This window comes from Meleagris gallopavo, chromosome 15, assembly GCF_905368555.1.
Source record: "Meleagris gallopavo chromosome 15, MGAL_WU_HG_1.1, whole genome shotgun sequence".
Taxonomy (NCBI): domain Eukaryota; kingdom Metazoa; phylum Chordata; class Aves; order Galliformes; family Phasianidae; genus Meleagris; species Meleagris gallopavo.
The window spans coordinates 17,704,435-17,720,448 of NC_139418.1; the positions used below are offsets into that span (position 1 = coordinate 17,704,435).

Genomic DNA, 16,014 nt, shown 5'->3' on the forward strand with positions numbered 1-16,014 from the left:
CTTCAGTCTGCCTTTGCAGGAGAGGTGCTCCAGCCCTCAGATCATCTTTGTGCCCCTCCTATTGGACTCTGTCCAACAGCTCCACATCTTTCTTGTGCTGGAGGCCCCTGACCTGAACGCAATACTCTGGGGCCTCACGAGGGCGGAGAAGACAGGGACAATCCCCTCCCTTGTTCTGCTGCCACCCCTCTTATGATGCAGCCCAGGATATTGTTGGCCTTCTGGGCTGCAAGCCCCTAAATTCTCAGCGAGGCTGCTGTCAGTGAGTTCTTCTCCTAGTCTGTATATGTATCTGGGATTGCCCTGACCCTAGTGCTACACCTTGCACTTGGCTTTACTGAACTTCATTAGGCTTATATGGGTCTGACTTTTGAGCTTGTTTGGGTCTCTCATGATGACGGCCCTCATCTATGTGAACTGTGTCCCATGGATGGCATGGGGGAGGGAAGAATCCTGCTTGTTGGACAAGAGTCAGTTCACTGACTAAAAGACTATGGCAGAACAGGGATGTGCTCTGAGAAGACTGGCTTTGGTCAAGTGCTCTGAATGGAGCAAAGATTATGCTTCCTGAAAGGTGTACTGTGACAGCTGGCATGGCATGTATTACTGCTCAGTGTTTGTGCAGCTGGCCACTGCTGTGATGTGTGAGGGTTTTTGTGTTCTGGTGACTCCGTGTTTCCCTCTGTAGTCTTCCCCTGATCGCTCAAGACACACTCTAGCAGTCCCTCCACATGCATCTGGGCATCTGGGTCAGTATCTGTGTGGATTTTAACCTTACTGCCTCTCCAACCTCAACTTTTTTTTTTTTCTTCCCTCATTTTTGTCCTTTTACTTTTTATTGATTTAAAGAGTTATGTGATAACATCAATGTGAATGTGGAACAGATATGGCCAGCTGTCAGTTTCCAAACGTGGGGAGCATGCATTTATGGAGCAGAAAGAAACGCTCAGACCTTTTTCTGGCTCTAGAAGCAAAGCACTGAGACCTTCCTTCCGGTGCTACCGGGATACGAAGCACGGGGTAGCCCAACCACACCGCCCCACGAGGAAGGACGTGGGGCCTTTGGATCCAAAGGGGCCGCCGCGATTGTCCTTCCAGCGGAGCCGAGGCGGTAGCACAGCTCTCTAAGCGGTGCCTCTGCCCCCGCCCGGCCCTTATCGGGCAGCGCTGCGAAGCCGCGCAGCTCACGCGCGGGGCGGGGCGGCCCTTCGCCCCTCGTGGGAGGGGGGGGTGACTCCCGGCAGGGCCCAGACGCGGCAGCTTTGCGGGCAGGGCGCCGATTCCCGGCGCGACAGCGGACGCCGCTCCCGCAGGGTTCGGCGGCTCAGGGCTGGCCTTGACCGAGCGGCAGTACGGCCCGGCGGGGAGCAGCGGCACGTTTCGGTGCAGCGGCGGCCGCTCCTCGGCACCGCGCAGTCTCCTCCTGGCCCCGCCGCAAAGGTTTGTGGGGCGCGGCGCAGCGTCGCGCGCCGGCGGCAGCCGGAAGCGGAAGCGAGAGGCGCTCCGTCTGCGACGTCTCTGCGGCTGCTGTGCCGCGCGGCGCGGGGCCGCGGCCCTGCCCTTCTGCTTTCCCGCCGGAGCCGGCGGCGTTCCTCCACGGCGCGGAGCGTTGGCGCGGCGCGGCCCGGCCCGGCCCATGGACCGTCACAAAGTGAAGCGGCAGCGGCTGGACCGGATCTGTGAAGGTGAGGCGGGTAGGCATCCCTCGGCCGTGGCGGCGCCGCGTGGGCGGCCCGGCCCCGTGCTGCGGCCGCCCCTGTGCGGCGGGGATCCGGCCTCGGCGCTCCCCGCCCGACCGGGGCCCTCCGGCCGCTCCCCGGCGCGCTCCTCCTGCGACGCCGTCCTCTGCGGCACCGTTGGCGTGCCGGGCGCTGAGCCGCAGGCAGAGCTTCGGCCGGGAAGGGGCGGCGGGGGTCGGCTGTCAGGGACGCTGTGAACTCGGAGGTCCTTCCGCACACTTAGGAAGGGAATGGAACGGAATGCTGAGCCGGAGGGAGGCGGTGTAACGCAGACTGGGCCTGAACCGAGTGCTGTTTGTTTTAGGATTTTCGAGTAAGAGGATGTGCTTGCAAGCGTGTCGTTTCTGTTACCTTATTAATGATTGAGCTTTTTTAAAAAAAAATAAAATTTGAATCGATGGTATGGAAGTATTATTTTTCATTCCTCCTAGATTCATTTCCTAGTTGTTGAGGGACTTCTTGGACCTCAGATGAGGACTCCAGAGTTCTTATCTTTCACCTAACCACTCCTGTTGACTTTCTTAATAGGCATACGGCCTCCTGTTGTGAATGGCCCAATGCCATCACGGCCACTGGTTGCGCTCCTGGATGGAAGAGATTGCACTGTGGAGATGCCCATCCTGAAGGATGTTGCTACAGTTGCATTTTGTGATGCTCAGTCAACTCAGGAAATCCATGAGAAGGTGGGAAAGAAAACATGAGAGCATTTATACATAAAGCTCTGTCTCTTTGAGTAAGGAAGCAAAGATTGATTTGGACTTCTTTCTGTTGTAGGTACTGAATGAAGCAGTAGGAGCTCTGATGTATCACACCATTACACTGTCTCGTCAGGATCTGGAGAAATTCAAAGCCCTCAGGGTCATTGTGCGTATTGGCAGTGGCTATGACAATGTTGACATCAAATCTGCTGCAGAATTAGGTATGATGATGCCATGTGGGCTCTTTTGTGATCAGAACTGAATGAGGAGTCAGAACACTACATTTTTTCTACTTTTATAACTGAGTACATTTGAAACCTTTACATGAGAAGATTTGGAGCTGCTTAGTGGGAGCTCCCATGGAGCTGCATGTTTACATAGCAGGGAAATATCCGAGCTGTTGGATGGCCTGTAAGGAAGATTCTCAGATCTCAAACTTCTCTGCGGAAGAGGCAGATTCTTTGAAATTGTCTGGAGTTCAGGAACTTAAAATACAATGTCTACATAACTCCTTGGTGAGGCAGTTTTGGATTGGTTGTGGGAAAATGATTGTGCAAACTGATGTCTGAAAGCATCGTTCAAATGCTGACGCTGGGTAAGCTCGTTGCAGATGCTAGTTTAGTGAGTTTCTTTTACGTTTTTATAGCAGGTAGATTCTGGTACAATATTTTATGGAATACTTAAGAACTTTGGAGTTAAGGCATGGGAAGAGTCTCTGTATCAGGTGACAAAAATTGCTATTTGTTACTAAAGATATGGCAGTGTGGCTTTTAAACTTTGTAGTTTCCTTAGGGAGATGGATCGGCTAAGAATGTTACCTTCTTTCTTGAGGTTGTTCCAGTGTTTTGAAAGTTTTCTTAATGCAAATTAAATAAAGTTTAAACTAAGTGCAAGTATTTATATCTAAAATTGTAACAGACAATACAGATCCAAGGTCTGCAAGAACAGATGAGCTGTAAACAAATGAAGAATGCAGTTTTGTCTAGTACCTGATTGAAGTCTTAAGAGTGTTTTCATCTGAACTCAGCTAAAGATTGCTAATTTCCTTGCAAGGTCTCCACCTCTTACCCTGCCATTACACTTCAGGGCTGCATTCCAAACATAGTCCTCTCCTAGGGTTCTCTACTTAGTGTTACCATGCATGTTTTTGATTTGGATTCAAAGCTTTCCTTTTCCTCCTCATTCTGCACTCAACCTAAGCAGGTAAAGTTCTTTCACCATCAAATTGCTTCTTGCCATTTTGGAGAGCTAGTGTGATGCTTCGTATTCATAGCCAAATTTTCTTTTCAGTGGACAATTAATGATTATTTCCATGCTTAGCCAGTCCCTTTAATCCATTCTGAGATACGATACTGTTTCTCACATGTTCCCAATCCTCTGGTCCAAAGAGTTGAGTATGTGCTTTCTACCGTGCAAATATCATTGAGTGTAGACACAAATATGTGCCTAGTTATGTAAGAAATGAACACAGGTGGCTTTTCTGAAGTTGAATGAGCTGGTAACTAGTGAAAGTAAAAGAAGTTAGTTGGGTTTTCCTGTCTGCTCTATTTATCTCCTCCAAATAAAATGTGTGGCATTGTGACACAATTATAAAGTGTTTGATAGATAAAAGGAATCATATCTGGGATCATGCATAGCCTTTGCTTTCCTAATTGGCTAGGGATGAGACTGTGATCTGAAGTTAGTTGAACATCTCTTGTGGTGCACTGCTGAATTTCCTTCCAACCATTACTTAGATTTTACCCCTAATTTTTAGATAGCTGGTGGACTTTTGAGGAGGAAACGTTTGCTTATTTTGTCAAGTGGCTAGGGTTGCTGTTCAGAATAGGCCCTTTTTTTTTTTTTTTTTTTTTTTTTAAATCAAGTTGTGGGGTTTTTTTTGCTAAAAATTTTGCCAGATTAAAAAAAGTCTCTTCCAAAGAGATGTTACCCCTACTGGGGAGCAGAAGGCTGTTGAATGAAGGATAGTAGCAGTGAAGCCGTATGCAGCCTGTCTCTCTGTGATTTTTGTTTTTTCTTGAGGGGGCAGAGGGATAGGTTGTTCAGGATTGACCAGGTTTTGTTACAGTGCTCTAACATCTTTCCGTTTCCTGACAGTAATCTTTCTTAAGGTTTCCAGCACCTTAACTCTATTGGTGTTAGTAATTTACCTGATGGCTCTGGCCTTTGTTTTATGGTCCCTTGTGGCTGTATGTTTTTCTAGAGTACGTGTATTACATGTCATTATTTTTAAATATAATTTCAAACGTCTGTGTTTTTTCTCTACAACTAATGAATTAATTAATTAGTGTTGCTCATGGAGAAGCTGTTAGTTGCAGTCAACGTCTGGTCAGTGAGGCATGAAAGAACTTAACCATCTGTCATCTTAATTCTTCTACAGTCTGTCCAAGAGTACCACTGGAATGAGTGCATCTTTCAATGTAGAGAACTTATGAAGTTTTCTTTTGTCACTTGTGTGATCTATTTGCCCTCATTTCAGGGTGGTGGTTTTTTTGTTTCAATTTTTTTTTTTTAGCTGGTTAGGGTGTCAAATAAATATATGTATATAAGGAAAGGGATGATATTTCCTTGGGGTTAAAAAGCTGTCTGGTCCTATCTATGTTGCTGTAGAACTACTTTTTGAAATGAATTCTGTAGTTCTTGGTAGTACTGTATACAGTGGTAGCACTGAATTATGTTTCAGTACTTCTGCCTAGAGAGTTGTATTTTGGTTTATTTTATCGTCACATGACAACAAAAATCTCATGAACTCTATGGCTTTGTAGGCATTGCAGTTTGCAACATCCCTTCCTCCTCGGTTGAGGAGACTGCTGACTCCACTCTCTGCCATATCTTGAACCTCTATCGACGCGTTACTTGGCTCCATCAGGCCATGCGGGAGGGGAATCGAGCTTCAAGTGTAGAGCAGATTCGAGAAGTGGCTGGAGGTGCTGTGCGTATCCGTGGGGAGACTTTGGGCATCATTGGACTAGGTAAGTGATGGGAATCTTAGACTGAAAAATAAACTGAATGTCTTTGGGAACCAAAAGAGTCACAGACTGGAGAGGGAAAAAAAAAAAAAAAAGGATAATTCTACAGCTGTTCATTGTGAAACACACTGACTCATAAGAAATGCTAGTGCCCTATTCTGTGATGATGAACATCTTGAAGAGTTGGGTATATGTCATGGGTTTGGGGATTTTTATTCCTTGTTCATACTGTTAGAAGAATTGGAATTTTCAGGCAGCTCTTCTCAGTGACTGTTTCCCTGTATACTAGGCTCTGTATCAGTAACAAAGCTGCCTGAAAGCTTCCATTTCCTTCAAGTTCTTACTGCCTCTGAAACAGGGTACAGGCTTGATTTGAAAAAAACAGAGCTCCTTTTAGGCTATTGCATGGGGAAGAACTAGAATTAGCCACATGGGATCAACACTGAATTGCCTACACTGGGTTGCTATGGCAATCCTAGGAATGTCCAGGGCTGCATTACCTTGGGCCTTGGCAGTAAACTCCAGCATAGGCTCCCAGTCTACCCCAGTATCTTGTCTTTAAAGTTTGTTTTACCTTTCCTTGATGATTGTGGGTTTTCTTTTGTGAAGGCCGAGTTGGACAGGCAGTGGCTCTGCGAGCCAAGTCCTTTGGCTTCAACGTGATTTTCTATGATCCCTATCTGCCGGATGGAGTGGAGCGATCCTTGGGTTTACAACGAGTAGGAACCCTGCAGGATCTACTAATGCACAGCGATTGCATCACATTGCACTGCAGCCTGAATGAACATAACCATCACCTCATCAATGACTTCACTATTAAACAGGTGCAGCAGGAGCTTGATTTCCTCCACAGAACACTGTGGAAATGAATGCAAACAGAAACTGCTGCTTTCACAGAGGCTGAGAGCGTGTGAATCCTGCTGCCTCTACCGTGTGCCTCCTGCTGCCTTTGGAGGCTGGGAGCATGTGGATCTGGGTGCCTGTGCTTTGTGCTTATAGAATTTCTTGTTAAGAGAAAGATAGGATTATCTTTTCTTGCCAAGTAATTTATTAAGAATTATTATTGAGAATGTTTTCAGTGATTAAATAATTTCAAATTACCTTTAAAATTAATAACTGGCTGTACTGGTTAGAGCTAGATCTGCTGTGGCTGGGACTATAAGCTTCTTTACACTGCTCTGCCAAACTCTTCCTGCTCAAGCCCACTGCAAAGCCAGTCTCGGGCTCTACTCCAGTAGTTTGTGAATGTTTTTCTGTGCTTTCATGAGAGACATCTGGATACAACAGTCCAGTTTTGTATAGCTGTGTACTTGATTCATGTCCTCTTTCTTCTTTAAAGTAGTAGGATGAATATGGAGTGCAAAACTTGAGAGTTCCACTTTTGCCCTTGTTGTCTTTTTTGTGGTTTTTGTTTGTTCATTTTAAAAGCAAATTTCTCAGGCATTGCTTGCAGGCATTTCCCCTGTGATTAGCTTTGCAGTGAGAGCACTCCTAGTTCGTCCAGGCCTCATCTAATCACTGCAGGCTGCTGCTCATTTCCAGTAGACTTCCCAAGATTCACTTTGCTCTCCTGAAAAGTCTCTTTATCAACGCACTTAATGTTTTTCTTCTTCCAGATGCGCCAGGGCTGCTTCTTAGTGAACACAGCCCGAGGAGGTCTGGTCGATGAGAAAGCCTTAGCACAAGCCTTGAAGGAGGGGAGAATCAGAGGAACGGCACTGGATGTACATGAATCTGAGCCTTTCAGGTAAAACTGTGCATGCATGCCCGTGTTATCCTATGATTCATGCAGTGGATGATTCTTTTTTATTTAAATTACAGTGATACTTGAGAGGACAGGTGGGATTACCATTTCTGGAGAGAAACCACTTTTTTTTTCCCTTTTTTTTTCCCCCCACAGCTTTGCTCAGGGGCCCTTAAAAGATGCACCCAATGTGATCTGCACCCCACACACAGCCTGGTACAGTGAGCAGGCTTCCATTGAATCCAGAGAAGATGCAGCTAAAGAGATCCGCAGAGCTATTACAGGTAATTAGGAAGACTGTGCTCTGCAGCTGCTGATGAATTAGGAGTCTTTTTGTTAGTTCACTGCAAGGATTATGGATTTGAAATTGCTAACTGTTCTTTAAATATTAGGCTCATTAACTAGTTTCTGGAGCTGGAGTGTAAGTTGATAGTTGTCTCTTTGTCTCTTGAGAATCTAGTAACTAATGCTGAAGTGGCACTTTCTTTCCTTTGGAAGGCATAAGAGTTGCAATCTCTTACGAAGTTTTCTAAATCCTTTGCAATAATTGCTTTGACGGTTACTTTGTATGCTTTTTTTGGAGTAGCACAGTTTGTGTCTTAGGGAAGGTAAGCCTTGGCAATTGCAGTTTATGTGGCCAGTGGTTTCCCCAAGATCACGGAAGTGGTAAGGAAGGATCAGTTTCCTCTGTTGGGCAAGGGAGACTCCTCTGAACATCATTATCATATGGAAGTAGATGGAAAGGATACTGAGCATTTCCTTTATTCTTTTCTTCTGTTTGTCTCCTGTTTCCCTGCTATTTGTCTCTTGTTTTTGTTTGTTTGCTTGTTTTGTTTGTCATTCTTGGTGTTCCCACAGGTCATATTCCTGACGCTTTGAGGAACTGTGTTAATAAGGAATATTTGCTGTTAGCAGCTCAGTGGTCCGGTATTGATCCTGCAAGTGTCCACCCAGAACTCAACGGAGCTGCAGCATACAGGTGAGATATGTAGGTTGTCTGAGTTATTGCTTCCAAACATATCTTCCTGCTGCAGTAGGTCAGCCATCACTGTTGGGGCTTGAGAACGGCTTGTACCTACAAGCAGATGTGCTTTTGTGCGTTTATACACTGTAAATGAGCTTTGTGCAAAAACTTAACAGCAGCACTCCTGAATCCATTCCAGGATTTAACATTTTCCTGAACATGCTTAGTTCCAGCTGGGTACTGGTTAATTTTTCCTAATGCTTGCAAGACCTTTTCAATAGATATATAATATAAGAAAGCCTGCTGGATGTCTGAAAAGAGATCTGGATCTTAACACGCAGAAGGCGTGTATATTGCTGTGGCTTTATAAATAAAACATGGTTCTTACCTGCATCACAGATGAGGACTTTTAAAATGGCATTGTTCAGTAGTTTTAGGCAGTGGCCTAAATGGGTTATATTTCAGGCTGTTACAGACCTGCCAAGTGACTCTGGATAGCTTGTTTCCCATCTGTTTTTCTCCTGTCTGTAAAATAGGAAATATATTCTCTTCCTTTCTCTGAGATATCTACACAGATTCTGATGTATTTATGGAGAAGGAAGGTATAAGGAGGCTACATGGAAGTAAAGGGTTCATTAGCAATTCATAGGTGTCTTTACTATTTTTCATCTTATTTTGACTGTTTTACTAGTTTAGCTCTTTTCTGTGTTGGAGGCCAGTGAAAGATAGGTGGTAGACTGCATTCTTTCTGTTGTTGCAGAGGCCAGCTCTTCAGGCTACGTCCACACTGTGACTCATGCTGTTTCCCACTGGTTATAATTTTTGCACCTGTCTTCCAAATGCTTAGTACATGACTTAGAACTGCCTCTACCTTCTGAGAACAAGTGTAAATTGGTAGTGGGTGGTAACTGCTGTTCTTCAGCTCTGGAGACTTTCCCTGTGTTCTGTTTTGGAGCAGCTCTGCTTAAAGGAGGGATTTGTATTCAGTTGCCTGAGGGCACACACATCTCTTTTCCCCTTGCATAACTGCTAGACAAGCATGTAATTTCTATGTTTCTATTGGTTTCAGGTTTCCTCCAGGAGTAGTGGGAGTAACCACCCCTGGGCTACCAGAACCACCAGTAGTGGAAGGGATTGTAGCTCATGGGATCCCTTCTGTTTCCCACTCTGCACCGCGTACCCCTTCCCCAGGAGAAACAAGCAAACTGGATGCAGACAGAGAGATTCCTGCTGATCAGTAGCAGCATCTTTATCTTCTCTTCTCTGGCAGCAGGAAAAAAAAAAAAAAAAAAAAAAAAAAAAGAGTATCTTCTGCTAGGACTTTCTTTAACACCCTGCAGAGACTGTTTCTTGTTAATGCAGGGCAGGACAATGCATTTCATTACTGGCAAACTTTAGGTCTTGCCTTTATTTTTGTAACCCTTTTAGTTATAATCTCTTGGTGAATCTTTCTCCTTCTCTGAGGCAGGGCAGCAGTGACCTTGCCTTTCCTTGGAAATACTTGGTTTAACCAGTGTTTTTTTCCTATGTGTCTGCCTCAGTTGTCTGTGACAGGGATCTGTTCTAGTGCACTTGAATATAGAAGAGGTAATGCCTCCTGATCAGGGATGGCCTTCAGTATCCCTAACAGCAGACTTCAGGGCATGTTTTTCAGTTGTAGCAGTGTAAGTTCCTTTTGGATGTACCTCTCAAAGTGTAGACATGGGAAATATCAGAAAAAGATTAATAAATTGGAGAAGTTGTGACTTGTCTGTATTATGCTGTCAGTAAAATGCAACTTCAGCTCTGTGCATTACCTTGCTTGTTTTAATTAAGGTTTTCTATGAGAACGGACAGCACAAGCAGTGCTTGTTTGTGACTATAAGTTTTGTCTATGCAGTACTAGGCCTGAAGATAAAAATAACAGTTTCAAAGGCAGCCTTGTAAATAATTGAAAATGAATTTAAAAAGTCATCAAATGTGTTCCAGTGGCCACTGTGTTTGCAAGGCTTCAAAATAATTTACCTATGTGAATGTACCTCAGAGAAGATGAGAAAATGCAGAAATAGGAAAAAATTGCACTGGGAGACAGCAAGTAGCAATAATTTGCAGCTGCAGTTGCTGGTTCCTTGCACACGCGTACCTCAGTCTAATGACGCTGTTTATTCACAGAGTATATGATGTTAAAATTCTAAGCCGTGTTCTACAGAGCTTTGTAGGCATAACTGCGCCAATTAGAAGTAGCACAGCAGTGCTAGTGACACTAGTCTTTGCTGATGGAGAAAGCTTTTAAGGCTTGACCAAATTAGTCTAGTTAGCGTAGCTCTACTAGCATGTGTTGCATCTTCAATAGAGGGCAGAGTAAAAATTGAGTTTTTTTTTTTTTCTTTTTTCTTTTTTTTAGTATCACAACGCTTATTCATGTAGGGGAAAGGCTGTTCGTGTAGGCTTTTTCATACAAAGGAGAAGAGAACACAATTATGTTATCGCCTGAAGCCAAGGCAGGATTGTTATTCTGAAGTATTTTTCTGTTTCTCTGTCCCAAACAATTGATTCACTTCTTTGAGGGGGGGTGGAGCCTTCAGATTCCCCAGGAGATTTTCCTTAACTCTAAATATTCTTTTCAATTTCATCTTGTTACACTAGGTGCTACACAGGAGGCATACCCTGTGTGTGGTTTTACCTGCCTTGCTTGATTCCTTTTGAATGTCTGTGACTGGGAGCTGAATAGATGGGAACAGATTGGAAATACACTTTGAGGAGCAGACGAAATAATCTGTTCAGGCTGTTTACAGTTCAAGAAGTTGAGCAAAGCCTTCAGAGTAGCAAAGATTTCAGGCTCTTCCCTGTTTTAATGTTATAAACACAGTGTTGGAGAATATAATAGCTTAATATCTAGCTTACTAGTGAGACGGTGAAGTGATTCATTCCTTTCTCTGTAAGTGCCCTCTTGTCTGCGCTGCCACCACCCCTCCAACCACACAAAAACAACAACAGAAAAACTTGGGCAATTCAAGAAAGAAAAATAGACAAGATGTAAGCTTCAGGTGTTTCTTTGCCGATTTAACACTTTTTAACTGTTCAGCACTAGTGAGATATTTGTTCTTTAGTGTTGAGTGTCTTTTTTTGATAAGGTATTTGTGTTAGTGAAGGTTGGCTTCTGTGTTTCATGGATCATGCTGATTCTAATTAAAATCCATATACCTCCTTGGCTGCTCAGGTTTACCAGGTCAGACTGGGGCTGTGTTAGGTGCAAGTTACAGGAGAATTCTTCTGAATGAAAGCTTAGAGCTCAGAAGCACTTCAGTTTGAGCCGTACCTAAAATAACCAGCAGCTCTTTTCTGATTTCTGTAATTTTTAGGTAACCTAGATCTTGCAAACTGCTAACTCAGAAAGCTGTTCTTCTGACAGACAAATGGGGAGGGGGAAATGTTTCATTCAGGGACTGAGAGCTGATCTGTTTATTACTGCATTAGGGGAGCAGTCTATCCATAACTACTGTTTCCGTATTTGCTCTTAAAAATTCCTGCTCTGCATAGAGGTTCATGTCTGCAGATTATTTTGTGGTAAGGTGCTTCTAGTTATGACCTTAGCGAGTACAGAGAATCAGAGTACGTTTATCTTCTCTATTTTAGAGCACAATACAAGGTAGATGTTTTTCGTTAAAGGCAGCATATCTATATCCATCTATCTATATTTTACGATCAGTCAGGCAGCTCTGTGCACTCTGAAGAAGAGTGGGAAGATCTCATCTAGGGGACGCTTTGAGTTTCTCTTTTTATTTGATGACTAGTAAATGTAGGAGTAACTAATTGATGTAAGAAATACTTTGTTATGGGTGCTGAGGAGTTGAACTGATAGCACTGGTGATTGTATTTGTGAATCTAGGCATCCCTTCTCTCCTCTTATGGGTGGAACGTGACAGCGATAGTGGCTCTGCTTTATCCAACACCATGCAGAGTGATTGGATATGAAGGCAACATTTCCCTTGATGAGAGCCTCAGCAGAAAATGCTGAGGTAAAAATTGAACAGAACCTTGACCATGACATCCTCAGTGAAGGGTTCTCTTTGTGGTTGTAGAATTACTCTGCTTGTATGCCATCCGTACCTCTGTGTGTAGACTGAACTAGCCATCACCAGACCAAAGGCTGTTCTGAACAGACAGCTCATAGAAAAAATGACCAGTACCGAAGTATACTGTGGTCTTCTCCATCCCATGAGTGCCAAGTCCTTTCAACAGCACCCCCTCGTGATAAACTGACTCACAGCTCCTCCTTTAGTGCAGTATACAGAAGTGGAAGGATGTTTTTTTTCCCTCTTAAAATACCTTCCTTCAGAACTAGTGCAGAGCTTTATTCCCAAAGAACAGAAGTTTCCTAGGGTGAGGCAGGAGTGCCCTACCTTCACTAACCTGCTTACAGGAGGTGCTTATACTGTCCCAAGGTACATTCTGTTTGTCAGGGTCACTGCTGCTGACCAGCTTTTTTATAGGGGACTCAGAGTTTCAGAAATATATTTTTGTAGACAATAACTAAACTGTGAAACATTGAAATAAAGCATGTAAAACAAAAGCTTACAGCACTGTCCTCTGTACAGATGTTTCTCTCACTTCAGTTCTCTCCTGACTTATTAGATAATGTTTGATTACTTCTTGGATATATTTTAATAAACTTCTCCAAAGAATGTGGCTGCTGTCTGTGGAAGTGGTGGCCTGAAACCTGAAATACAGCATACATTGAAAGGGGTTGGGGGGCGGGGGGGTATAAAACCAAAAAAAAAAAAAAAAAAAACCAAAAAAAAAAAAACCAAAACAACAAACAAGCATGTACATATAATTTGTCTGCATCAGTCCCACTTTTCTCACAATAGATGGGTTTGATTTTCCACATAGTTACTCCCTAGATCCCAATAGTGAATGACTTTCTTTGGATTCTGGAGACTCGCTATGAACAGACTGAAGGAGACAGACTGAAGAAGCAGTCATCTTCAGGACAGCTTTGGGTGTAGCCCAGTACTCAGTACTTATTTACTTTCTCACAAGTCAAAAGTGTGGCTTTTTTTTTTTTTTTTTTTCCTCCCCCAAAGTATTAGGTTAAATAGATGTTTCAAGAAGGCTGAGAAATAACCAATTCCTCTTTGAGACAGTTACGGGTTTCATGTCTTAGTTCGGAAATTTGTAAGTTCTTCATAGTTCTTTAAAATACTTGGGCAGACACAGCTTGCAAAAAAGAGTCTTTTGAGCCGCTCTCTAAATATAATAATCTGTCTTGAAATCTGTCCACTATTTTATCAGCATCCCACATCAGGACTAACATCAGACAATTTATAAGGAGTACAGATAAGGGGATAAAGGAATTAAAATCGATTGTATCCCTGTAACCAGAAAGTAACAAAGATGAAATACTGCCATTTAGTGAAAACAACCTGGCACAATCATTTTGAATAGATGTAGGTGAAAGCAGGCAACTTGTCTCTGGTGATCATGATTCACTGTCAAGTTAACTGTGACTCAGAGAAAACAGTAAAGAAGAAAACATGATTTTCACAAGAACATCCTTGTTCTGATGTCAAGCATAGCATCTATTCCTCATTCTAGTTTCAGTCAGTGCTACTGTGTCTTGAATGCACAAGCAGAAAGAGGTGTAAAGCTGCACGTAGAATTCTGAAGAACTAAGTTGTTGTACAAGCACGCTGAAAAGGACTAGGGGTTGAGATACTGCACTATTCTACATGAGGGCTGTTGAATTGTATTAGGTAATCATGACAACAGCATCCTATTAATATATTAGAATCACAGAATGGCTTGGGTTGGAAGAGCCCTCAAAGATCATCTAGTTCCAACATCCTGCCATGGGCAGGGTTGCCAATCGCTAGATCAAGCACTAGGGCCCCATCCAACCTGCCCTTGAACACATCCAGGGATGGGGCATCAGCAACCTCACTGGGCAGCCTGTTCCAGCACCTCACCACCCTCTCAGTGAAAAACTTCCCTCTCACACCTTATCTAAATCTCCCCTCCTTTAGTTAAAACTATTCCTCTTGTCCTATCGCTATCAGTATATAAAAAGTCAGTCTCCCTCCTGTTTATAATCTCCCTCTAAGTGCTGGAAGGCCACAGTGAGGTGTCCTGGAGCCTTCTCCAGGCTGAACAAGCCAAGCTCCTTCAGTCTGCCTTTGCAGGAGAGGTGCTCCAGCCCTCAGATCATCTTTGTGCCCCTCCTATTGGACTCTGTCCAACAGCTCCACATCTTTCTTGTGCTGGAGGCCCCTGACCTGAACGCAATACTCTGGGGCCTCACGAGGGCGGAGAAGACAGGGACAATCCCCTCCCTTGTTCTGCTGCCACCCCTCTTATGATGCAGCCCAGGATATTGTTGGCCTTCTGGGCTGCAAGCCCCTAAATTCTCAGCGAGGCTGCTGTCAGTGAGTTCTTCTCCTAGTCTGTATATGTATCTGGGATTGCCCTTACCCATGGTTTGTTGAACCACATTAAGCTTACACAGGTCTGCCTTTTGAGCTTGTTCAGGTCCTTCTGGATGGCATCCCTTCCTTCTGTTGTATCAGCTGCACCACTCAGCTTGTTGTCTGCAAACTTGCTGAGGATGCACTCAATCCCATCTGTGTCATTGATAAAAATGTTAAAGAGTACCAGTCCTAAGACTGACCCTTGGAGGACACCGCTTGTCACTGGCCTCCACCTGAACATAAGAGCTGCTGACCTCAACTCTCTGGCTTTGGCCTTCTAACCAATTCCTTATCCATTGAATAGTTCAGCCTTCAAACCCACATCTCTCTTCAATTTAGAAATGAAGATGTGGTGTGGGATCATGTGAAAGGCCTTGCACAAGTCCAGGTAGATGACATAAGTTGCCCTTTTCTTTGTTCACCATTGCTGTTACTCCATCATAGAAGGCCAACAGATTGATCAGGAATGATCTGCCCTTGGTGAAGCCATGCTGGCTCTCTCAGATTATCCCTCATGTGCTTCAATATGTCTTCCAGGAGGATGTGTTTCATTATCTTCCCAGATACAGACACAAGGCTCACTGGCATGTAGTTCCCCAGATCTTCCTTTCTCTCATAAAAAAAGAGAGTGATGTTTCCCTTTTTCCAGTCATGGGGGACTTCACCTGACAGCCGCAACTTTTCAAATATGATGGACTTCGAAACGGATGGATTGGCAACCACATCCATCGGTTCCTTCAAGTCCCTGGGATGCATGTAATCAGGCCTCATAGACTTGCACATGCTTATTCTCACAAGAGAGTCTTAGACTTGCTCTTCTCTTACAGTGGGAAGGATTTTGCATCCCCAGTTCCCACCTAGAGGTTCAGGGATGTGCAGGACACACGCATTCTGGCTGCCTGTGAGGACTGAGGCACAGAACTAGTTGGGCAACTCAGCCTTCTTTGTGTCTGTTTCCAGTTCTTCCTTCTCACTTATTGGAAGGGGTGCACTCTTCTTGGCCTGTCTCTTCTGACCAACACACCTGTAGAATCCCTGATTATTTTTCACATCCTTCACCAAGTAGACTTCCATCTGTGCTTTGGGTTTCCTGACCCCATCTCCACACGGTACGATATATCATAATTATCCCCTAATAAGGCCATTTAAAAATGCATCAGCTAACAGGGAAGAACCCAGACTAACAATACCGCTTTTACTACGGGGCCAACTCAAAACCATCTGAAGCAACTCAGGCTCCACTTCTACAGCTGTTACTGTATCTTTTTTATAATGTCCGTTTACCTCAAAACTTAGGTAAAAACTCCTTAATTTCTGTTATTTCAGACACTGAACCTGGAGTTCATAAGCAGCTCTGCCGCAGGAAGGCCTCCTCCTCCTAGGGCACCTGGCCGCCGATCGGCCCTCGGCTCCGCGACTGCTCCAGGTTGTGTCCGCGGCCGCTGCAGCTCTGC

At 44.2% G+C, this 16,014-nt stretch overlaps 1 protein-coding gene across 3 annotated transcripts; it reads left to right on the plus strand.

Moving 5' to 3' along the window:
- Window positions 1–1,455: 1,455 nt before the first annotated feature.
- On the plus strand, window positions 1,456–15,908 carry LOC100540086 (C-terminal-binding protein 2). Of its 3 annotated transcripts, none has more exons than XM_085236840.1 (9): window positions 1,456–1,694; window positions 2,268–2,422; window positions 2,514–2,658; window positions 5,203–5,409; window positions 6,016–6,230; window positions 7,023–7,153; window positions 7,307–7,434; window positions 8,009–8,129; window positions 9,184–12,778. In XM_085236840.1, the coding sequence occupies exons 1-9, from the start codon at window positions 1,637–1,639 to the stop codon at window positions 9,353–9,355; spliced, it is 1,332 nt and encodes a 443-aa protein (XP_085092966.1). In that variant the 5' UTR covers window positions 1,456–1,636; the 3' UTR covers window positions 9,356–12,778. The 3 variants fall into 3 exon arrangements, with proteins under 3 accessions (XP_085092966.1, XP_085092967.1, XP_085092965.1); XM_085236841.1 differs by having other exon boundaries at window positions 1,456–1,685; XM_085236839.1 differs by lacking the exon at window positions 9,184–12,778 and adding an exon at window positions 15,887–15,908 and having other exon boundaries at window positions 1,490–1,694.
- Window positions 15,909–16,014: the final 106 nt, after the last annotated feature.